The sequence below is a fragment of the Sturnus vulgaris genome, chromosome 16 (assembly GCF_052056855.1).
Source record: "Sturnus vulgaris isolate bStuVul1 chromosome 16, bStuVul1.hap1, whole genome shotgun sequence".
NCBI classification, from domain to species: domain Eukaryota; kingdom Metazoa; phylum Chordata; class Aves; order Passeriformes; family Sturnidae; genus Sturnus; species Sturnus vulgaris.
In genome coordinates this window covers 16,284,694-16,310,395 of record NC_142258.1, presented here as the reverse complement: position 1 = coordinate 16,310,395, position 25,702 = coordinate 16,284,694, and the positions used below count along the sequence as shown (strand labels likewise).

Genomic DNA, 25,702 nt, shown 5'->3' with positions numbered 1-25,702 from the left:
TGTACGCTTCTCAGTGGGGGTGCTCAATAGGATAGGCAAATCCAGTCCAGACTGGGACCATGAGATAATCTTGCCTTCACTCTCCTGGGGTACTATATTTTCTGCATATCTGTTGAGATTTTGGGTTTGTTTTTTTGCTGATACCTGTATTCAGTCCTGTCTCCTGCTGCTCATGGGTAGCACTGGGACCGAATTCACACCCTTGCCTTGTCTGGGGCTGCTGACAGGGCTCAGTACCAGTGACCTGAGCCATCCTGCTCAGAGCCTGTGGGATTGGGATTGCTGAGGTTACCTCTCTTTGTCTTCTCTTGGGGGACAGCCCTGCTTCTACTCCTCAAACACTTGAAAAAATTAGAACTGAAAAATCTTGAGGTTTTAAAATAGAATTCAGAACTGAGATCTTACTAGACAAATGCACCTTTTCCCTCTTCCTGACAGCTTAAGCCCATGTTCTCTTGGCTTGTCTTAAACCTTCTGCTGCTCCATCATCTCTCCAAACTCCCTGACCAGTAAGGCAAACAAACCCAGTCCTGGGTCAGCAGTACACATCCTCCTGCAGATTACAGGCAGGCATCTGCCGTTTGGAGAACACAAAGCAGGTCAGGACCTCTGATATTAGGCAGAATATATGGACTGTCTCAAATAGCTGCATTGTGAGCTCACTTGCCAGGGCATCCATTCCTCATCCTTGCGAAGCCAAGTGACAGAGCACACAGGGAAAAGTCACAATCAGTACCTGCTACCCGTGCGTTCCAGGCGGGGATCCTGGCACATATCCAGCTCTGGCGTAGAATCAATGATGTCCTGGACATCTGACCACTCATCGCTGCTGCCCATCCCTAGGTAAGACAGTACATATCACGTATAGGATCAGGACTTTGAGAGAATGGTATTTCTTGAAGGGACTTTTATGGCTGTGAGTATCAAGGTTTGAAAATTTCATGGTGCCATGTTCAAAGTCTTAAAAACAGAACAGAAAGTGGCTGAAGGTGGTCTCTCAATTCCAGAGCAGGAACACCATAAGCATCCCCCTTTTCCCACCCCCATTCCAGAGCATCACTAAAGTCATTGTCCTGAATACTCACTGACATGGGAAAAGCAGAAATATTTTATCCATTGAAATAAATTCCAAAACCTCCTTTTTATCTGCCAATAAAAAACTCCTCCATCCTTATATAGCATTAGCTGAGACTGAAGGCAACACAGTGATTTTCTGCACAGCTTCAATGAAATTACTATCGTCAGGAACTGGCACTATTTAGTTTTAATAGAAACAGGTTTTCAAAATAAATTCTCAAGTCTATACTCATTTAGATACATATTACAGTGCAACTTGACTTCAAAACCAATAAATGAAATCTGGTTTGTGTGTAATCTACAGCCTGAAGCCAATATTTAAAGAATAAGGAATTTCCTCCTCTTCTCAAGTCCTATGTATTGGATACCAAACTCTTCAAAAGCTCAGACTCGCATCTATTCTGAACAAGCAACATGAACACAGTGTCTGTTCACACGAGGAATTCCTGAAGGATTAACAACCTAATTTGTGAATTACATTAGTCCCTCAATGTACTTAGGATGTGACACTTCGACTTTTCCAGACGATCTCAGTAGCCAAATATACAAAGTCCATGACAACTGAAGTATTAATTTCTTTCAGGCTCGCATTGTGCACCAGCTGGCAGCAAACCCTGGCTAGAAGACAAAGTGTGATGTGGATCTGTTGCCAAAGCAGGCATCCACACCCAGCGGGTCTAACACAAATACAGCCTTTCTCAGCTTTATCAAGCCGGGAAGCTTTTCTGCAAATACATCTGAGTACCATTTTTGGTAGCTCAGCTCTAAGGCATGTGCATCACTGACAGACATTTTAATTACAGATGCATAAAATACACGATTAAAATTCAAGTATGTGCATTACTTCTAAGTATGGAGAACTGATTTCGCATTAGAGGTGAGAAATAGATGAAAGGTTGAATATGCAGAGTACATAAGGAAGCCATAACTATTTGCTTTGAGCAAATTCCACAATATCACATTTCCACCAAGAAAATGAAAAAAAAAATAAAGTTTCCACTTCACAATTGCACACATACAAAAAAGAGATTACTTTGACCTAAGAAAACTGTTGATTGTCAATGAGCTTGCAAAGCAGCAACTGTAAAAATCAGGGTAGTTATAGGGCATTCAAACTACTGACAACCATGTTTAGGTCTCCTGATACAAGTGTTTCATGATCTTGCCTTGGCCAGGATCACAGCCAGACCACAATCTAACAGTAGGCTGTGCAGAAACCATATGCTTCCATGGACAACTATCCTAGTCTCTAACAGATGGACATCTGTGACCCTGAGGAATGCCTCAGGAAAATACACACTGGGACTCAGTCATGGCAGTTCTCATTCAGTGCTACAGCAAAAGATGTTACATGTTGGTTTATGGTCTTTGTTAGGAAGCAGCTTATGAATATTAGCAGAGGAATTTCCGCTACAGTAATAACTTAGTTATAACTTCTGATTCCCAAGGAATACCTTGGGTAAAAAGATCAACTGGTTCAGATGCCAACCTCAGAGTTTACCTATGTTTACCCCTGTGCTCTTGCAGATTATCCTAACGACCTTTAATAAATCTTACAGTCCTTTTGTATTTTAAGTTTATGACCTGGAAAACAGATCACTTCTCATTTCTGATGGCCACTGCAAATCTCACAATCCAGGGTAGATCTGCTCAGACACTACATGGGCACAGCTAAAGGGCCTTTTTATCATGTTACTACATGATTTATTTATTTAACAGCCTGGTGCTAAAGCTTAGATGGTGGCTTTCTTGACAAGAAATCATGAATTCAAATTACTAAAGGACTCTTGAAAACAGAGAGAAAATAAGTGTGACAACTCCCACAGATTTGGGAGTGTTCTTATATGACAAAGAGGCTAAAAGAAATTAGCTCATTTAGCTGGGAAAACAGCTGGATACAATTGTTTCAATCATATCAGAGTGGGAAAAGAGCACAGAGACAAAATAATTACTCAATCTCACTAATACATTTGGCATTTGAACAACAGGATATAAAATACTTATGAATAAATCCAGAGAGAAAACTAAATATAAGCTTTTAACTGTCATATTGACGAGGTCTAGAAATAGCTTCCCAAAAGCTCAGTGTAAGATATGACTTGAGTGCTCATGAAAGAGGTACCATGACATGAATGCATGTCACTGCAGAGAACTGAACACGGTAACCTGTTCCCATCTTGTGAATTTGTGAAATTACTCATATAACTGATGTTTTTTAAAAAAAATCACTACCCAGAAAACTGCTAACATCCAATTAACCCTGTCTCATTCATGTACCTTCCCAAGTCAGGCTTATTCAAATTCTATACTTACAGTGCAGTCTCCCAGCCTCTCTCTGTAAGAGAGAGACACAAGTATTGAGAAGTCGATTATGTTAGTGACAAAGTACCTGAGCTCCAGCTGCCATACCTATGCTGACATTCCTCATCTCCTGTGTGACCTGGACTTCCATGTTCCGGCTGTTCCGCTTTTCTCGTGCCCTCTTATTGCTCTTGGTAGTGCCATTGGTGTACTCGCTGATGGGCTGGATGCCCTCGTTCAGAGGGGTGACAGCGGCAGAGGGCACAGATGACGTGGGAGTGTTGGACTTGGTTCCCGTGGTGCTTGGTGTGGCAGCTGCTGAGGACTGCCCAGATTCAGACATTTCGTCTTGGGGGCACTGTGGCAATTCCAGGGCGGCAGAACAGAAAGGGAAAAGCACAATTATATATTTCAGTAAGTCCCATTTGCTGGTATATGGCTGCCTTAAAGCATTATGAGCATGGTTCTTGCTCACTGTATCAGTTACATGTCCCATTGTTTGCTGGTGACACTGAGCACTACCACCACAGTGAAGCAGTGAGTTCTCGTGCTGAACTCAACAAGCAAATCCCACCTGTGGAAAGGGCTGATAACTTTCCTCCTTCAGGAATACTGGTCTTCACAAATCACACGGGTATGTGACCTCAAGAATGATGACCTTATCACAGATGAAAAGCACCTGTAGCTCATATTGACTATAGTGAAAGCTGAAGGGCTTTGGCACTTGCAGCAAACTAGGCCAGTGTTTTCCAAGGCTGGAAGGCAACATGGATATCGCTTGGGAAGGATGTGAAGTGGCCTCTTAGAAGTCTTGGCAGATGTCATTACTGTAAGCCACCAACACACCTGTATGAGAAACAGCAAACTACACAACTAAACTGGTTTTGCCACTAAACTGCAGAAGCAGAGTGGACACTGATCTGGGATGTTCTGGCTTGTCTGAGGCAGGAGACCCATGCCCTCAAACTACCTTATGCAGAGCTAGGCAGGCGTGGGTCCAGCTTGAGAACACAGCAGAAACAGGTGTGGTCTCCCACTTCCAAATGGCAGGATGACAATACCCAAGAATTCAGAAAGGTGAGAAATGAACACAGGAGTTGGATTCTCAGTATGGAATATGCAAAATAGCTCTTGGTTCTAACAGACATTACAGCCCCACTTCTTGTACCATCACCTTTTGAGTAACAAGGAGGCTTCAAGACTTTGTCAGAGTTTTACACTGTGACCTGTTTGTCAATTAAAGCAGCACTGTTTCAGTCAGACATGGAATGCCCTGGCCAGCGCAGTGACCTCCCCCAGACCCAAATGAGATCTCCCCAGTCTTAAGTGCAGCTGCGCTCTAATTACTGCCTGCAGGGAGGAGACATAATTAACGCTGAGAGTTATATGCAACAGTGAGTTGCAACTGGGTGCAGTGGCATCTGGCATCTGTATTCCAGACCCAGCTTTAATCTTCACCACTGGCCTCTCACCTCCTATGCTAGAGAGATCCGGGTTCTGAGGAACTAGAGACTGCTCTGAGCCCCCCAGCCTTGGATCTGTGACACGGTTTCACTTCGCTCATCTGGAAGTCTCGTTCTCTTGAACATAACAGCTTCACAACATGACAAAAAAAGCAATATGGGATGAGTGAGAAGACTCAAAAAAATGGTGGCTTAACCCTTTGCAGCCTTATTTTTGTTCAATCTGGAATTTTATTAAAATTTTCCTTTAGACTGGCCTCTGTATGCTAATCTTAGAATGCCCTGCTGCACACTGCACCATGGAAGTCAAAGGATTTACACTGCATCTGCACAGTTATATTGGAAACTCAGTTTTTTAAAAAAGGCACTGCCTTTTTTAAATCCACATTTTGTTATTTTCCACATTGTCAGTCCAAGCAGCACCCACATTCCCACATGAATATCCAAACCATCTCCGTGCACATATGCTGGTTTTAGCATCGAGACTGAGATGAGAACTTTGCACCTAGGCTGCTACATATGAAAACCCCACTTCCAACCTCTACTTCCTATTACTGGTTTAGGGCTACTTTCCTAGTATATAAAGAAAAAAAAAAAAAAAGAATCAAAGGGATTTTTGATAATAAATAGGCTTCAATAAGCCTTGGACTACCTCAACTGCAGTTTGTCTTCTGTGCTTTCAGATGTACAAAGGGGCAAAGAGTATCAAGTGTGAAGTCCAACCATAAAACCTCCTTTCTCAAAGAAAACTGTTGTTGGATGAAAGAATTCAGGGATGTTCTTGGACCAAATCTATGAGAATAATCAAAGTTCAGAAGCATTTGAGCCATGTAAGAGACACCCAGGTAGGTCCACTCCACTTGTCATTCCTTGTTCTTATGAAGCAGATGTCATTCAAAAGCCCTGGATCATGAGTACCTTTTGGGTGATATTTGTATCAGCAATATTCTGTAACTTCTTGTTTATTGACATAACCTGCCCCTTACCCTGAACACACGAATAAGTAATTACCCTGGTCTTTCACTACTTTTTGGTTATAGATATGACTTTTGTATTTACCTAGAAAACATCTTTTATCAACCTTCCAGCCTGCATTGGAGAAATTCCTTCCAAATAGATATACTACCAACGTGCTCCTCTTCACAGCCCAGAAGCTGCTATCTTCCTATTATTGTCTGAGTGCTCCGTTAACATTAAATATTGCACTAAGAGTACAGATCTTCTCTCCAGCACAGGAGGCATTCTCCAAAACCCATAGCTCACCCAAAGAATAATCTGCACAGCCACCACTTACCTACAGCCATACCTGTCAACCTCCTAAACATCAACTGTGTAGTAGTGACCTCCAAAATGCAATGTAAAGGCCCAACATTCATAGCAGTCATATGTCACCATGAGAAGCCATAATTGCATGGTTATAACACTGAAAGCATAGTACATAAAAACAAAAACGTTAAGGACTTTCATCTCCAAAACACTGTATAAAATAAATGTACAACTGAATGCAAAAATAAAATAATGACAGCAACTAGAATAGTAATAAAAAGTAAACAAGGACACTTAAAATGTAAGTACAGCATGGTCCCATGAAGACGGAAAACTAGTGAGAATAGTCAGGTATATACTGAGAAGGTGAGTCGTGTGTGAGTGATGTCAGCAAAACATCAGAGCTCTGAAGAAGAGGCAAGGGAGGCATGAGCCACATCTCTGAGAAGTCAGTCATGCAGAGGATTTAAGAGATTTCAGTCACAGACTGTACAAGAAGCTTGTAGGAGGAAAATCTCCATTCCAAACTAGCAAGTCATTTAATCACATCCTTTAATTATTCATTAATTTTCTCCATACTGAGGAAATTCTCCACAATAGACAACCCATCCAAGTCTTCCACAGCACAAGCTCCTTAGGTCCACTATACCACCTAGCTTCCTTTATCCCAACATTCCACTCTGAGTCTCCCTAATGAGCACCAGCATGAATCCCAGCATGATACACCTGGAGCAGCACACTGCTAGTTCTGCACAAAGCTTTCTTGGAATCCGATTTTTTTGGCCTGATACCACCACCACCAAATAACAAAGAGATCCAGTCAGTAATCACAGAATGCTTTGGGTTGGAAAGGATCTTAAGAACCACCTAGTTCCAACCGCTGTGCAGGGTGTCTTCCCTGCCCAAAGCAGAATAACCTCTATTACCTGGAGACCAAAGCTTCCCATTTATCTGGGTTGCTGCTGCATTCCCCTGCAATACAGACGCTGGGTTACTTCTTTTGCAAGTTCTCAGTGGGACCATGTAAAGAATTAGACCTTAGCAAGGCCACGGAAGATGGATCTAACTACAGTGTCCACCCAGCTCTTCTCTAAAAACTAGCCCCCACTGCCCAGCCTGAACATTGCAAGGTCTGTCCACACCAAGGTGTGCAGCACTGCCTGGAGAGCCTGAGGAATAACTGATTCAAGAGGTAGGCTGGGCTCAGTACATTATGGTTATGTTGGCACAGCACTAGTATGAAGACACACATTCATTCCTTTCCACCATCCATTATTATGTTATTGTACTGTGGCACTTCTATTCCCTAATTCCAGGCAGAGCTTTCCAGAAACGACTGTAGGATCTGAATGGCATTCTGCAAGTTGCTACATTTCCCAAAATTCTGTGCCTCTAACAGTACAATAAGGACTGGATTCCAACCCTCCATCCTACGCACAGATATTTTGGATTTCCAAATTCCACAATGGCAGAAAGCTGACAAAGTACTGACATTTGTGCTAGGCCTGGCTGCTTTACAGACGTAGTATTAAAAAAATTAACTTGCTGCTTTGTTTTCCGAGTAAACTGTGACTTTGTCTATACACCAAAAAAGCTACTGCTGTAGAGTCCCTCACGTGAAAGCCCATTCATGGCATCTGGAGACATGTAGAATGGGTATAACAAGCTGGGGATTTCTTCTTTTTTATCTCCTCTTTGCCTTTACTGCCTCAATGTAGTTTACAGGATCAGTGATTCACAACTTTTCAAAAGGAGACCAGTCCTTACACGTGACACATACAACAGCTGATGTTCTACGAATTCCAAGCAGAGTGAAGGTAAGTTTAATCAGACACTTTTGAAGTAGAGCAGAAGCTCTGTGAGATACCAGTGGACACACTGAGCTGTGCTCAGCAGAAAAATCAGTGGCTCTCAGACCTGTCACCAGTCGTTTGTGGAAAATCATTTAAAGAGAAGAATTTGGTGGGATCCTGAGCACAAAGACTTTGCAAAGTCTACACGTACAGCTCATGGGAAATACGGGTCACCATGCATAGCCTGATCTGTTAACAGCTGCAGTGAGCTGTCAGCTCAGAGCACATCACCTGGGCCTTGGAGCTCAGACCAATCTCCAAATAGTGGAGCAGAGGCCCCTGAATGGCAGAGCAAAGCGTAAGATTTGTCAGGCAGCACCATGAGCTGCCCCAGTGCAGCTGAAATGCTGTGAGGATTTTGGAAGACCTGGCGCAGAAGGTAGGGCAGCAACAGTGACAGCTGTACTGAAGGTAGACAGTGCAAGTCTAGAGTATAAGACTTTCAAGCGCAACGCAAGACTTGAGCATCCAGACAGGATAAGAAGGAGACCTTTCTAGTGAAGGTACGAAGGCCAGGAGATCAGTCAAAAATGACAAATACTTAAGGGCAAATGCAACCCAATGCCTGGCCCCAGTTCAGCTGCTTGAGAACCACTGCTCTTATCAAAGTAGAGAGAAGGGACAGGTTCCATCATATCCTCTCCCAAATAAGCTATTAAGAAGTGAAGGATTTCTCTACACTTAATCCCTAACTGCCTCCACACACATCCCTCTCAGCTTGGGGCCAGCCAAGTAAAGGAGATTATCCCTGAGACAAAGTAGCATGAGGAGCTGTGTCAAATCTTCTGCACCATACGCCAGATCTGCAGAAAAATATCCTCCCACCTCCAGCACAGCTGCTATGGGAGCAAATACATAGGGAGAGGCTGCAAAGGGTTACAGACACAGATCGTCTCTAGCTTAATGAAAATGTAAGATGTTATCGACAGCGAGAGAGTGGGAAATCCTTGCTCTGTGATGGTCTAGAAAACCTTGTAGCTGGAGTTGGACTGCAGCTGGCCGAGGTCACTCAGGCGCCAGTGGTCCAGTGTTGGGACGATCTTGGCCCCTATCTGCCCACGTACCATGCCATCAGCGAGGGGGAAGACATTCAGGGAGTTGGGACGTTCCTTCCTGCTAAAAAGACAAACAGGGAGAGAGAGGAAAGCATGTTAGCCGTGTACAAGGTTCTGAGAGAAAACAAAGAGCACACTAGTGTATGCGAAATTCTAGTTACTAGAAATTGGACTGCAACTGTTATCCTCAGGTGGCAGCTGTCTGAACTCCCAACTCCCACACTTCCTTGGTGCTGACTGATCAGTCCCATGGTGTTACTGCTGGAGTAATACTTCCTCCTTGGGAAACTCTAAGAGGGAGGGGGTCAGTGGACATAACAGGTACAACTGAATCAGTATGAGAAATTTGGAGGAACACGGAAGTGCAGGGAACCACCAGCCAATTTAAGTCAGCGTTTCTTCTGAGAAACAAAGGTACTGGAGGAAAATAAGCCACGGCAAACAACCCTCACAGCAAAAAAGGAAAGCTCCATAGCTTCTAGAGGTGTCATCACAGGGTGAGGAATAAGGCTTTTAAGTGTCATCTACATGTAATTTATGGCATTCCATCCCAAATCTGGTGAGCTTTAACAACAGGAACCAGAGGGGTTGGATCACTTCCAAATTTTAAGTAGGAGAGTATTTGTAGTCTTTGACCTTGCTCCATACCCATATTACAATGCACTCGCAATTCAGAAACTAAACAAATACATAAATGAATGCATTGTGCATATTGCTAGGTGTCTCTAAGCGTGTTTTCTTCATCCCCTCCTTTCTGGCAACTGCAGTCAACTCGCTAGCTTCAGGTTTGATTCTGAACATAAAAGCTGGCACAGATTTTGAGGCCAAGCTTCAGTGGGAGAAATCTAGAGCAAGCAGTGGAGGTGGAAAGGCTGTGGCAGCAGCTTGCTGAACCCAGCAAATGGTTCAGGGTATATCTAATTGACTCTAGTCCCTGCAGAGCTGAACCAAATTGATTCTCTGTGTGATATGCACTCACACTTGGATTCAGTTGTACTTCACCTACTCCTGCACAGGGTTTCTGCTTAATCGTGGGGGTGTGACGAAACCTGCCCTCCTGTAGCACCCTGTTAGTAACTACAGACCTCCATGTGCTTTCCGTAATGATCATCAGCATTGGGTGTCACGTCCAGTCTGGGACACAAGCACAGCCACCTCACCTATGACCATGGCAAACAACTGCTACAGGGCCCCTAGCAGAGAGCAAACACACTAACACAGGGGATGGTACACCAGCCAGCTCATTCAGGAAGGACAGAGATGGAGTGTCCAGAAGAGGAGACAATGTTTACTGAGAAAAATCACAATGCCCAACTTCCTCACTCAGCATTGCCCAGCCACCACAGCATGCTGCATTGCTGCATCAGTGCCTACCTTGAATAAGCAACTATGGCCTGTCCTGAATAGGCAAGACGGGGCAGAAAGGTGTTTCTAGTGTGGCCTGTTTGGGATGCACTTTTCAGAGGAATCTGCATTATAATCCTTTCCTGAAGATACTAGACTTGTACATGGAAGTTTCATACACAAACCCTCCTAGAAAGGAGGCATGTAATTGGATTTTGGAGGAACACAGATCACTGATAAAACATCATTAACCTTCTCACAGGTAACAAGCAATAGAACAAGAAGAAACGTCCTCAAGTTGCACCAGGGTACGTTCAGATTGGATATTGCGGAAAATTTCTTCACTGAAACAGTGGTTAAGCATGGAAACATGTTGCCCAGGGCAGTGGTGGAGTCACAAACCTTGGAAGCACTCAAAAGGTGTGTGGATGTGGCACTTTGTGATATGATTTAGTGGGCATGAGGGTATCCAGTTGAAGGTCGGACTTGATGATCTTGGTGGTCTTTTCCAACCTTAATGATTCTGTCATTCTCCACAGATACAAACCCAGACTCCTACGTGATAGGAATTGTCAGTTTCCTTGTAGCTTTTCCTTTCCACTACTAAAGGCGTCTTGCTGCTTGTGACTTAAATAATCGCTGAAGGTTTAGTGAAAACCTTCTGCTGCTGTTTGTCTAAATCCCAATTTATGACTGTAACCTGCCACTTACACCTGCTCCTACTAGGTCATGATGCCAAAGGACAATTACCTCTGCCTGTCTGCTGTAGGTACCTCTCTTTATCCCACTGCTATCATTCCAAGACCCTGAAAGTCTCTAACAGCTGGGATTCAAGTTTCTACAAAAGTTTCTAAATAACATACCAGGCAAATGTTTCCCCTCCTAGGAAATCCTCACTCTGGCACTGATACAAGCACCACAGAAAGTAGAATTAATTATGTGTAAGAGATTATGAAGGGATTTAAAACTAGAAATCAGAGTCACTTTAGGCCACAAAATCAGAAAATTCTTAGTTTTACAGTTTAAGAAATAACACAAGGGTCCCCAAGAGTCTATATATATAAAAAAAAAAATCTCTTTTTATGGAGAAAACAAAATTGGGCCATTTTTTTAGATGCTTTAACCATTCGTTTTGTATCTTTCCTTTTCTTCAGGACCAAATGATAGTTTTAAGAGAGTCTTGCTTTCACAGGTGTATGGAACAGGAGAAAATTTCCTTTAACTGCAGAACGTTCCTTGTCAAACCAGTGGTGCAGCCAGAATATCTTAGTGACTATGCTGGAATGATTTGACGTAAATCATTGACAACACTGAGACATAAAAGCTGCCCCAAAAGTATGAGGAGAGACATCAAATTATACTTTCCCTTTTTCTTTTTTGTTGATATGCAAACACATACACACTTAGCACACAAGGAAATAGAGGACCCACTGAATGGAAGGGAAATGTGTGAATTTCACAGCCTCTATTAAAGAGACAGAGGTACAGGGTCTCTGTAGAAGCAGAAGCTGTAGAATCTTCAGGAAAGAATTTTAGCACAGACTGTTATGAAATTTCCTTGCTGAGTTTCTTTGGAAACACCTTCAAGCCTCTTCAAAACCTCCCAGGAAAGGTGAAAGAGCAAACCTCCCAGAAGAGCTAACTCCAGTTTTGCAGTCCTGGAGTTGGCTACCAAATTTAAATGCAAATAAATTTTAAGTATCCTCAGGACTGGTCTAAATTTTGAGTGCTGAAGTTGCCCTCATATACCCAAATCTTTCCAGGAATCAGCTATGGTGAGTCTTAACACTTGTTAGTTCCACCTTGAGTTACAAGATGAACAGCACGCTCTCCATTAAAGGTTTGCAGTAGCCAAACCCTGGGATTAAGATGCTCTACAAGCAACATCCTGAAGTTTACAAAACATAACAAAACTACAGTTTGTTAGCCAGCATTTAAAGAGGAGAACTAGTCTCTTTGAAGGGTCTGGGCACAGCACTCCTGCCCAACCATCAACCAAAAGTGCCTCTGGAAACCTACTGACATTGATATTTGTTCTGCTCCACTCAGAAATCAGGCATGGCTTGTTCTCTAGAGTAAAATAAGAGAGAAGAAATTTCTTGGAACCTGATGGAATTGCATCAAGCTGTGTCAGGCGAGTTTTAGGCTGGATTTCAGAAAAGGATTCTTTCCCCAGAGGGTGCTGGGCACTAAACAGGCTCCCCAGACAATGGTCACAGCCCCTAGGTTGCCAGAGCTCCAGGAGTGTTTGGACAACACTCTCAGGCACAGGATAGGATTGTTCGGATGTCTGGGCAGGGACAGGAGTTGGATTTGATAATCTTTATGGACTCCTTCCAACTCAGGATATTCTATGATTCTATGACTTTTTAAAATATTAGGGGATGTGAAGTGTAAACATCCCATCCCAGACATCTGATCCAAACTTGTGTGTCTTATGCATTTGCATGCACAAGCTTCTCCCTGCTGTGTTATCCCAGCTTCATGGCTCCCTCTGCACCCCTCAACCAGCAAATCCAGCACAGGTGCCAGTAGACACAGAGAGAACTATGAGAGTACAACACATTCCCAGCATCACACTGTTGCAACCTGAAACACTTGGATTAACGAAGTTAAGATGCAGCAATAGGATTTACCTTTTCCTCCAGGACTGGCGATGACTGCAGTGACAAACATAACAGCCAAACAGCAGCAATCCCACAAAAAGCGAGACAAAAAGAACAACCATTAGAGAGCAAATGTCATGCAAACATGCAACCTACCACAGACACAAGGTACACATGCACTGCAACCCACGCCATGTGGAAGTGAGTACAAACTCATTATATCTCTTGGAAGGCCATTGATACACACCACCCCCACAAAAGTTGTGGCACAAACTTCTCCCTAATCTCATTTATTTTAAATAAATGCACCCAAATTTGTTTCACAGGTCATGAGAAATTATGCCTGTCCCCGCACCCAGTGCACTAAGATCCACAAACACTGGTGCTCCTCTCTCCAGCTGTGCAATGACATCAAAGTACACCTGTTCTAGGTGCTTGTGCACAAGCACAACGAACAGAGAGCTACACACACACACACAAACAGTGCAAAGCTGGAAATTCAGAAAAAACTCCCATTTCCTACTGGTAGCTCCTACAGACTTGGATCACAGTCACATCATGGGCTTTTCAAAGACATACAGTGTTTCTCCCCAAGGAAGAATATGCCACACTTAAAAGGGTAAAAGACTAACTTCTCTGACATGAAAAGGTAATTCTTGATTAAAATTTTGCCCTTCACCACTAAGACTGGCAGTTTTGTAGATATATCCAGCAACACTTTTCACTGGGCAGCTCTTTCTTGGAATGTTAACATAAAGCCATAATTAATATCAGCTTATTTGAGAGTCAGGGAAGGAAAAGCTTTTAAGCTTTTAAGAAAGGAAGAAACTAAAAACCATTTCTACTATGTAGTCCAATTCACGAGGTATACTTCGATGATCCTTGTGGCTCCCTTTCAACTCAGGACATTATGATTCTATGACTCAAAGTTGGCAGGTGCACACAGAACTCACCCTTTACGAGAGATGCCCTAAGTTTGTTTTTGCCTATGGTACTTTAAGATTTTACTGTGTAAGCACTTCTACAGATATATTCCTACTTCCAGAAGTGTAAGTTGGGAGAGAAACAAGCCTAATACACATATCCTATTCCATCTCTAACACTAAGATCAGATCATTTTCTGGGAGCTCACTCTCTACTTCCAGACTGTGAGGGATAGAAGAGAAGGAAGAAAAATAATTTGGTAAGGAAGATTTTATGAACAGATGAGCACCTACGAACTACTGTCTATTTTTACACCATGTCCTCTCAAGCTTTCTACATCCCTCATGCCTGTCTCTTCTGCCTAGGAAAGCTGACATCTAGCTTTTTTTTTGTCTGTTTTTCTCAATTGATTCCTATATTTTAGACAATTTCTAGTCAGAAATTCTATCTCTAGTCAGAATCCAAACACTGCAGGAAGGGAGGAATATCCATTTCTTGGACATCAGTAGGATTTTTGGTGACTGACAGCTTCCTCTGAAAGAACAACAGGTTCAACAACAGGAACAACATTACAGGAAAAAATCCTGTAATGGTTAATTCATTTAATTGCTATGGTTTTGCTGCCTATTTCACATACAAAGACACATACGAACACAAAGACTTTATTTGACACCTTCACCCATTCTTCAGATAAACTCTTACATACTACCTAAGAATATAAACGTGTTTTCCAGCGGCCCCATCAATAGCAGCATGATAAAGCCTCACCTTTGTAAAACAACACACAAAGCTCCTCACCAACAAGTATCCACAACTCACCCAGAACCCATTAAAAGAGAGCTTCAGCTACAATCTGTGTCCCCAGGGAAAGGTCCTGCTCTGTTTTCTCTCTCAAACACACACACTCAGTGTGTAAGTTCCCAGGTGACACGTGTTACATGGAGAGGTCGTGGCCCTACCTTCTCCCAGGTACACTGCCCTCAGTTTGGTTATTTCCACCAACTTGCTGCATCTTAGATCGCTCAATGTGTTCCACATAGGTCTGGATCATCTGTGAGAGAGAAAAATCCATGAGGCAAACAGATGAGAAGGAAATGCTCATTTTCTGGTTTTGTTTAACTTTCTATGGCATCCATTTCCAATTCCCTGGGTTTTTTTGCACACTTCCTTGTCTTTACTGTTGCCTTCTAAGCTGATGATGTAAGTGAATGGTCTAATCTGATAGAAAATTTGTCAGCAAATAGTGTCAGAAATCACTTCAGTTGAATCTCATAACCAAAGAGCCTTGAAAGAGCATATCCCAAAACAACATAAGCCTGGAGGCTCATTGGCAATGGGAGATGCAGTAGCAGGGCACTGTGCACAGCATCACAGAACAGCTGAGATTGTAAAGAAAGTCCTAAGGTCCATCAGTCCAGCCCCTGCTGAAAGAGGGCCACACAGAGCAGGCTGCCACAAGATCACGTCCAGGTGGCTTATGAATATCTCCAAGGAAGGAGACTCCAACACGCCTCTGAACAACCTGTGCCAGGGCTCATTGTCCTCGCAGTAGTTTTTACTACTTTGTTCAGAGTGAACCTTCTGTGTCGTAGTTTGTGCCAGCTGTCTCCACTGGGCACCAGTGAACACAGCCTGAATCCATCCTCTTTACACCCTCCAGTCAGGTATTTCTGATGTTCCCAAAGTTCAGAAGTTCTAGCCATGACTAGGATTGTAAAGCCAAATTCTTTGACATGATATAGTCATGTGGATAGAGACAAAGAGTTTATTTATTTAGAAAGATGATATCCTACCTCTGTGTGACGCTGATGTAGAGCATTATACTCCTTCTTCATTTCCGATTCACGTTCTTCCAGTCGAGAAACTGCCAAGAGAAATCCCAACTATCAGCTAACACACACCTGGCTCTCAAAATAAACTATTTGAGAAACAAAACCTAATTTTAGAAATTAATTTACATCTACAGAATAAAAGAAACAGAAACAGAATTGTGGGATTTGGTCTTTGTTACAAACTTCGTTCAATGGTACTTCCATGTTCCCAATGCCAGCGGTTTTGCACCACAAACGCAATAAAACCACCTAAGTGTTTCAGCAGTAGCCTGGTGCCCGGTAAGCATCTCAGTTTGGCAACAACTTATTGTCCTCTGAGACTGTCTCTTCCGTCTACTAAAGGAGCAGAAGTACTGGGCAAAATACCAGCAATTCTGAGGAGAACTTCAATGGCTGTACATATTAAGGAAGTATTTGTAAAAACAAATACACAAACTAAGTAACTAACTAACTAATTAATGTGATGATTTTTATAAGAACAGAAGATTCAACAAGGAGCAACTGGAAATCAGGTTCCAAAGGCCCAAATCTTGCATCTTGCATCTGCAAAGACTGACCACAAAAGAGAAGAAATGAAGCCTCTACTGAACTAGTGTGGGTACATCATACCCTTTGGAAAGCTCAGAATTTTACATGAAAGTAAGGGACAACCAGGTATTTTGGGCTTTGCACAAATTACATTAAAACAAAAAAAGTATGAAGATTATTTTTATAGTAGCACTGTATGTGTGTGGAAAGCATGTGTATAATGGTATCAAATGCACAGCTTTACTTACTCTGGTCTGCATAGTTTTTGGTCTTCAGCTCCAGCTGTCGAGTCTGAAATTCAAGGTGTTCCACTTGGATTTGTAATTCTTTCTTCTCCTGTTCCAGTGCATCTTCAAACTCTATGAACTTCTGCGTAGGGAAGAAGTGGAGAAGGAAGCACAGACGACAATTACATGTAAAGTGGGTTTGCCCTACCATGACTCTTCATCTCCTCACAGAAATTTGACAGAATATAAACTGAGGGAATATAAATTACAAAATCAGAAATAAGAATTTTTAAGTACTGTAAGTAGTACCACAGTATTTAATCAAACTGAATAATCTATATTAGAAACGTACTGTCATCTTTAATGAATAATAAATATATAAACTATGGTCCAACATGAGATCTGTAAACCAGTACAACTTTATCCTCTTCAGCAATGCTGGTCTCCTTTCTGCCAGGCTGAATTTTGACTCTTGCTAATTTGATGTCACAGAAGGAAAATTTTATTTTCACAATCATGTATTTAAGAATACCTATGCCAGAAACATTACCACGAAGCTCACAAGGGCACAGTACTGCAAAGCTATCTTCCCAGCTGCAGTGCACATCCTGGCATGGCTTACAAACCCAAAAATCCAAGTCTTGTTACATTACTCCTGAATAGTTCTATCCAAGGAAGCCAGAAGTACAGCACTATTTGCACCAACCAGTTCAGTGACTAGAATACCAACCCAACAGCTGAGCTGCATGAGCACGGCTAGGGTTGGGAGCAGCCCTGGATCTGGAGCTGCTGAGGATGACAGCGAGAAGGAAATTAAGCCAAGCAGGCTTTAATCCAGCCTTAAAAATGTTTATGGGCCAAGAGGAGCCCACAGGAAGTGACAGGAGTCTGTGAAGAGCTCACAAGGCTCTGCTCCTGACCCCGCCCCTCTCTCTCTCTCTCTATCTGTCATATTTCTCTCTCCATCTCTCCATTTTGTCAAATCCTCCTTAGGTCCAGGCCCGTAAGATTCACCAGCACATGCACACTGGCTGGAGAAACCTCCTCTGTCTAAAAGCACGGATAATGGAAAGAAAAATCCCTCTCCCTCCACCTTCTGCATGGGGGAAGTGTTCTTCCCACAAACACCACTGCTCAGGGGCATGAGAATTTCAATTCAACAAATAAAAGCTCTGTTTTACTCCAAAAGAGACAAACACTGGTAAGAATCTTCTTTGGCAAAGACTCCCAGGGAAATCAGCACATTTAAATGCTCAGTAAGATTATTTTGTTAAATCGTGCACATGAATCAATCTGCACTGCTGCACTCTCAGGGTAAACCCCGAGAGGTACATTCCATATTGCTTTTACTGGAATTATTAGGAAGAATACTGGAACCATCATTATAAATCGGATACTCTCTGCAGGTGACTAAAACGTTATTTATGATTCTTGCAAACTTTTAAAACTGCTCACTAAATGCATGGGAGCAATGACTCAGTTTGCATTCCCAAATACCTGTATTTAAAGAAACACTTCTTGCTTCCATGTACTCAGTGTTCTGCAGTGCCTTTAACCTCTAACTGGGCTTTTATTCCTCTTCCTACTCAAATTTACTGCAATAAGAGTTTTGGGGTTTTTCCACTTATGGTTGTTTTGCATGAAATTTTCTAGAAATGGCAGCAGTGCCAACACCTTTCTTCCACCATAAAGAAGTCATCTCAGAGACTAAACATTTACCTTTTTTTCTAATTATCTTTAAGATTGTTCAAGGGTTTAGATTTTTAAGTATGTTTCTTCCTGAGATGTCAATTAAACATTGATATCCCTTAGTCACTCACCCAGCAACCTGTTTTATGGATTCTGAGAACTTTTTATAAAACAACATGCTCTGTAGATTTGTGGATTTATTTTTGAAATCTTTTTCAGAATGAATAAAAAAGGAAAAGAAGTCCTAACAGACACTGATAGTGAGAAACAGAACTGAGAAGCAGCATTTTCACTTGCTCCATCTGGAGGCTGATGGAAACTATTCCAACAAAGAGTCTTTTCCTGGTATAATCTCCATCTCCTCATAGGATTTTGCTGGAAGCACTCTGTGCTAAAGCTTTATTGATGAACCCTTTTAATTACAGCCACAGGCTAAATCCCCATCACATCACAGTGGCTCAGCTTTCACCACTTTCCTGCTCCCATTTCTCCACCCAGGAAATGTAACACACCTCCCCGCCCCCAGCAGGAATTAGGGATTTAGGAGCAATAAAAATGCACATTAGGGAAATAATTTACAGGTTTCTCAACAGTAAATTAAAAAGGGAAAGAAGGTACAAGCCCAATTCTATTCCAGTAACATAGGTCACCTTTAATAGGATTCCTAGATTTGCTACTGCTGTTTCGGTTTAATTCAAAGGAAACTGATTGAAAGATTAACTCTTCTACAAATATGGTTTGGTCTTTTTTCTCATACTACCTGTCTATTTTGCAACCCAAGAGTAATCAAAGAAACATAAAACCAGAAATCAATTAAGCACCTGGAAAAGAAAGAGACATGGAGACAACGATAATAAAAATTAATATTGCCCTAAGTGTTTGTAGGGCAGAACAGCATTTTGGATAAAAGCACTGCAGGATGGCCCATCCTGGTTCTAAGGAGATCAAATGATGGCATTTGTGTGCAGGGGCCCAATGGCTTGACCCAGTTCCTGGCTCTCCAGCACCTTGCACCTGCTCTGACATCAGAATTAATTTTACCTGAGCTTCTCCATGCTCATCACAAGCTCTGACAGCAAGGGCTTTGCCTAAGGAACATGTTCCTAACGTCCAGATGTCACTGCTGCTCATCCTTCATGGCACCAGTGAGCTCTCACGAGGGTATCCAGGCAGGATTTATTTTTTCCCAGTAAGCCACAACAGACATTCCATACAGCATCCAGAGAAACACCTCACTAGCCACTAGAAGCGGCAGAGTAACTGACTAACTTTACTCAGAGAAGTGAGCATACCCACAAGAACAACTAAGCTGCACCAAAACTTTGGAGAAAACAGGCACTTCATGTTCACATGAATTACTCTTCTGAACGAGAGCCTCCAGGGACAGGAGAAGCAGAATTTCAGCACAATGCTGGACCACAGGCCTAAAGTTGTGGCAAGTGGCCTAAGGCATGTGGCTGCAGGTGGCCCAGATAAGCAGCCAGACTGGCTCCAGCATCTCTCCTACCCAAACTCAATCTACCAAGTATATCCCCAGCACAAAGGAAATCCCCAGTCACACAGTGCTCTCTACACTACACCCTGACTTTCCATGGTGCTGGAAATTCACAACAGGGCAGGAGAAACAGAGAACACAAACTGCATAAAGTGTTTTGGGGTTTTTTAAACTTTTTTTTATTAACCAGGCTCCCAGAGGCAGTCATACTGCAAGTACATGTTATTGAGTAAATGCAACTTGGTAAACAAATATTTATCCATCGGCATTTCACTTTTTTCCATTTCTTTCAGAGGGACTATACAATCCTGGCCCCGTTGAAGCTGTGGGAATTTCTCCATAACTTGAAGAGGAACCAGTATATCACTTCAACTCTTTAAACCTCCTAAAAATAACCAGGTAGAGGGAACACTAACTTGTAAGTCTCCTTCCCATCAGAACATTTTATGGCTGTAATACTTACAAAAAGCATCAAACCCTGTTAAAACAGAAAAATAATCCTTATGATTTACTCTCCCACTTTTTGTGGTTTTTATCTGTCTGTGTCCAGCCAGTCCTCCCTAAATGCTCGGACGTATGATGCCCAGAGATGAAATTAGTGAGTGAAATTAATTAGTGGATGCTAACTCACACTTGCTAACCAGCAAGACTTCCTAAGGGCAGGGAATATTCACAGGAATCAAATCCATAATTCTGGCCTCCAAATAGTACAATTCCAATGATGTCTGAAAGCAGACACTACAAATACTGCTTTTTCATTATAAACATTTAACAGGAGCATAGAATCACACAACTGGTTTGGGCTGGAAGTGACCTTAAAAACCATCTTGTTCCAACACCCTACCATGGGCAGGGACACCTTCCACTGGACCACATTGCTCCAAGCCCCATCCAAACTTCTCCTTGAACACTTCCAGGGATGGGCAGCCACAGCTTCTCTGGGCAACCTGTGCCAGGGCCTCCCCACTCTCACAGGGAACAATTTCTTCCCAATATCCAATCTAACTCTGCCCTCTGTCAGTCTGAAGCCAAGCAGGGGACCAAAAAACCCCAAAGAAACAACCAAACAGCATAACCACATGGGCTTTTAAAATGTATCTTAAAATAACCCAATACACTCTTTATAAAGCACTGTGCCACAATCCCAGTGCCCAAGCTATTAAGTGTGAACACTGCTGCAAATTTGTTGACTGCATTATTTCACTATAGTGCTGCCAAGAGGCAAGAGAAAAATCTGGTGGTGGTGAAGCATACCAGGTTGAGCCTGCTATGGAAGCTGCCCTTGATTTCAGAGGTTTCTCATTCCCAGGGTCTGCACATTTTAATGCCAGAACAATGCTCATCTGTGGTTCCAGTTACTTTGAATCTAATAAATTAATATAAAGTAACTATAACTCAGGATTCTTTGACAGCATATTGTAAGAAAAAAGATCTGTTTTTCATCTCCAACCTCTCAGTGTCAATTTAATTGTTGTAATTGGCACTCATACACAGAGAGGAATCAAGACTGAGGTCAAATCCTGTTTCCAGGGGAGGATCTTCCCAGTTAGAACCGAAGATCCCATCCAAGATTTGAGGCACAGCCCAGGAAACACATGCTGCTGGAGAGGTGAGATGGACAGTCCCTAGTCACTATGGCACTGTTTCAGAGCAGCAATGCACATTCTGAGAAGGAAAGTTTTCTGGTTTTTCATTGTGTACAATGGAAAAAAAAGAAGAAAAAAAGCAGAATTCCTTGTCATACACCTCCATAACATGTAATTTACTGCAGAGTAAGCAATGCATGGTAAACAGGTGCAGATAAAGAACGCACTTTGTTATATACCAAGGAAAGCAGCAGCTGTGTATTCCGTGTATGACCTTATAATAGGGGGTTTGTAGAGGCAGAATGCTCGTTTATTCTTCTAAGAAGCACATTATCTATTCCTTTTTGATAACAAGTCTCCTTGCAGACAGCTCTCCCACTCACACGGAGCTCTGTGTAAGGATGAGGGAGTATCTTCATCATCATCACTGGCACTTTTTCAAATCTCACTTTTTAAAAATACCATTGGCAAATGGTATTCTGCCACGGTTCTCAAGTTTCCTTTCAGGGAATGTAACAGCTATCAGTACATTTGTTTCCAGAAAACACATCCTGTATCTAGTAAATTCAGAACAGAAATCCACTTCAGTCCAAAGATGCAAGATGATTCCAACTGGACTGTTCCAACCCCCATGTGCAGCATCATCTTTTTCCCATAAATAGTGTACTTTAAAAATTATTTCTCAGAAGCTGCAAAATGCTGTTCTCTACACAACATAAATAAGTTTCATGTACTCAGAAAAATTTATCAACCCCTACAAGCATTGAAAAGAATTTTAGGATCATTTATTAGTGCATTAATACATAATTAGAACTTGGGACTAAAACTTTTAACTGACTCTTGCTTTCAGTATCAATAATGGACCACAAGTGTCCTTCCCACTGAGTTACCGAGCTTCTCACACATGATTATTAAGCATGTCTATGAAAATCTTGCATGTGCTTTACACCATTCTCCAGCTCAACAAGTATTTCATTAATTACTACTTTTTTTATTAATTACCCTATATCAAACCAGAACTTGACTCCTAGGTAAGCAACTGAATCTTAAATCTTCTGCTCTTCCTTAATCTAAAAGATAGAAAAATGCCACTTTTTAAGACGTTTGAAGGAGACGATGTGCTGAGGATGGACTTTTTTTCAGCACCAAAGCTCTATCCTAGCTCACAGACTGTGATTCCAAGAGGCTGAACAGCAACCCCTACGGCTCCCAGCCTTCAAGTCTGTAAGGATGCTCTGCATGTCAGCAGGGACAGGTGCAGATGCAGCCAGATGACAGAGTGCAGATGACCTCCCCTCTGTCTTGTCTACATCCAGATCCCTGTTACCCTAGGATTCTCCTTTCTCCCCATCAGAGGGGCTGGATTTCTCATGAGCCATTTCCAAACAACTTCACCAGCTGGGCAACCTTTCCCCGACTCTCCCGGGAGCGCATCCACACTCCAGGAAACGGCAGGTGCTGACTTGGAAATAATATTATTAAAACTCGAAGCACAGTTTTGATAAAAATAAGTTACAAAAATAAGAGGTTATACGCTAAAGGCAATTCTTTGCTCCAATGAAACAGCTTACAGCTGACATTGAGAATGCTGGACGGCTGCACAAATTTTAAAAGCTACTTTTTACACCACAAATTATGCCGACCCCTCCGGATGCTGTTGGCATTGCAAAGTGAATTCCTAATTCCCCAGGAATTCCACAGGATTGCAGCTATTTTGGTTCGGTTTTTTCCCCTCCCGCTGTAACGGGGCAGCTCAGCCGCAGTGGCCCTGGCCCCGGCCCCGCGGTGCGGCGGAGTCGAGCCGAGCCGAGCCGAGCCGAGCCGAGCCGAGCCGAGCCGGGCCGGAGAAGTCCCGGGGGTGGGAGCCCCGCGCTCCCGCGGAAAGAGATGCGCCTTGCCAGGCCCGAGCCCGCCCCCGCACTCCGCTTCTAGAAGGTACCGGCGGCCGCTGCCCCGAGGCTCCCTCCACCCCACCCCGCCTCCCACCTCCCCTCGAGCCGGGTCCACCGCTGGGGCGCGGGCAGCAGGGCCCCGCCAGTGGTGACGATCGGGCAACGGAGCGAAGGCCTGGGAGAGGCGGCCCAGCCGCAGCCCTGAGCCGCCCCCGCCACCCCCTCGGCCCTCCCGCTTCACTGCATCGGGGCCCCCGCCCGGCCGTGGCCAAGATGGTCGCGGGGCGGCGGCGCTCACCTCCTCGGCCTGCTTGCGCAGCGCCTTCTCCCGCTCGTACTGCGTGAGCAGCTGCTCGTTGTCCTCCCGCAGCAGCTCCAGCTCCACCTCATGCTCCTGGTTGTCGGTGAGCACCGAGTCTAGGTTCTCCAGCACCGTCACCACCAGCGGCATCAGCTCCTTCACCACCTCCTCGTCGTAGCAGTGGATCAGCCGCTCGAACTCTCGGTAGATGCTGTTGGCGAGGCCCGACACCCTCTCCGACATCACCGACCCCGAGCAGTAATCATCTCCCGGGTACCCCCCCACGCCGCCATCGTCCAGCTGGATCTCCAGCATCCTGCCGGCCGACAGTCCTCAGCCCCGATCCGCTCGGCCCCGCTCCGCGCCCCGCTAACGCCGCCGCCACCGGGCGCTACCCCGCCCCGCCTCGCACGCCGCGTCACGGTCCGCGGGCACCGGTCGGGGCGGAGCGAGGCGGCACCGCCCAGAACTACTGGATCCGGGGGCGTGGGCTACTCGTGCTGAGCGAAGGCGTGGCGCCGCAGCGCTTCTTGCCCTAGAGATGCGAGCGGCAGCGGTAACGGCGGGCCGCCCGCGCAACGCACCGCGCCGGGAGCGAGCCCGCCCTCGGCCGGTCCCGAGCCTCGCGGCAGACAAAGCGCCGCGCACTGGGGCTCCACGCAAGGCGCGAGGGGCGCGCGCGGGCCCCACGCTGCGGCGGCACACGCAGGGACACAGAGCAGCAGCCAGCGCGTGCCCGGGGTGCGCCGCAAACCGGACACGCACCGGCTCTGGCAGTCACGTTAGAGACCCATCACAGCCGCGGGAGTTATACGTCCGAGATGAGGCAGCCGTAGTTACTACAGAGAAAGCAGAAAAGGACCTGTCCAGTCAGGGATGAACTGAAAGCCGGAGGGCCAAATTGGCCATCTCAAGTTCTAAAAGAAAATCCAGCACAACCACCGAATTTCATCAGTAGGTTTCCCAAAGCAACAGCAGCACACACCAAATTACGGGCAGCAGTTCCAACACCCTCGGCAGCCACCTATACCCCCAGCAGTCACAGAAATCAGTCTGCCACATCCTGGGCTCAGCTGAATTTGGGCTGTAGAGTTGGAGGAAGACAGCAGGAATCATTCTTCTCTGTACTGAGGCCAGCCTGGCAGGAAAGAGAGAAATAAGGGGTTGATTTGGGAAAAGGCTTCCCACACCTTAATTTGGCTTAGAGCTCTGAAGAAGAGTGCAATTCCAAAGTTGTGACTAGCAATGACCCTAAAAACTTCATACTGCACAAAGGGAAAGAATTTTAACCCTACCCAGAAAGCCTAATTGCAATGGGAATATCACATCTCACTGGTAATTAAGAACTTTAAGGTTTATGACTTTTTTGTTGTATGTTACATCAATATAGCTGACTACATGCTCATAGACTATAGATTCAGAGCATAGCAGATTTTAGACAGCTGCTTTTATAGCAAAAACCTATTTGTCTCTAAAAAAAAGGAAATTGAAAGAGAAGGAATGGAATAGAATGGAATGGAATAGAATAGTACTGAAGGAAATAGGTGTAGTTCACTTGGAAGGGTCCTACAATAATTGAGGCTGAGGTGTAATTAGTTGTGGACTGGATCACCAGTAGATCATGAGGCATCTGAATGTAGCAGTCAGATTTTCAAATATTTCCACAAAGAGCAGGCTCAGCCAAGTGCATCAGAGGCACTGAGTGCATAGATAAAAGAAACAAATGTGAAACAAAGGTGAAGAAACTTCTCAAAAATCTAAAATCCAACAGGTCACCCATGTTGGGCCTTGATTCACTCTATCTTGTATGGGAAACTTTATAGACCAAGCATTGTACTGTCATTCGCAACAAACACAAGATGGCAAAAAACATGAAAGCATGCTTTATTAAATACATGATTGTATTTAAAATATGTCTTGGTTTGAAAGACAGGTATTTGCTAAAAGAGGCAGGAGCCTCTTTTTGAAAAGGAGAGTATAACCCCTGTCCTCCCTTCACTTTTCAATGATTTTGAAATTAAAGGGCTCTCAGGCAAAGAGATGGGGCATAGGAATAACAGTTCTTTGCTGAGATATATATATATATATATACACATATATATATATATATATATATATATATATATATATAAAACAAGGCAAACAAAACACAACAACAATAACTGTGTGTGTTGGTTTGAAAGTAAAACCAGTGCGAGACTCCAAGTCAGTAATACAATTTAATAGGAGAAAAGAGAAAAAATAAAATACATGCAATACTATA

General features: G+C 43.6%; 1 protein-coding gene across 30 annotated transcripts in view; it reads right to left on the bottom strand.

Annotated features, from left to right (window-relative positions):
• The window catches only part of MAPK8IP3 (mitogen-activated protein kinase 8 interacting protein 3), a 57,770-nt gene extending 33,895 nt beyond the window's left edge, over positions 1-23,875 (bottom strand). For 12 of the 30 annotated variants that reach the window (XM_088174723.1, XM_088174734.1, XM_088174724.1 and 9 more), the window contains exons 1-8: positions 23,437-23,875; positions 16,498-16,618; positions 15,683-15,753; positions 14,849-14,940; positions 12,996-13,019; positions 8,932-9,076; positions 3,487-3,736; positions 737-839 (exon numbers count right to left, since the gene is read on the bottom strand). In XM_088174723.1, coding sequence (XP_088030849.1) covers positions 737-839; positions 3,487-3,736; positions 8,932-9,076; positions 12,996-13,019; positions 14,849-14,940; positions 15,683-15,753; positions 16,498-16,618; positions 23,437-23,754 — 1,124 coding nt within the window. In that variant the 5' untranslated portion in view covers positions 23,755-23,875. The remainder of the gene's footprint in view (positions 1-736; positions 840-3,486; positions 3,737-8,931; positions 9,077-12,995; positions 13,020-14,848; positions 14,941-15,682; positions 15,754-16,497; positions 16,619-23,436) is intronic. The other 18 variants (XM_088174746.1, XM_088174749.1, XM_088174750.1 and 15 more) reach the window with 7 other exon arrangements.
• Positions 23,876-25,702: the final 1,827 nt, after the last annotated feature.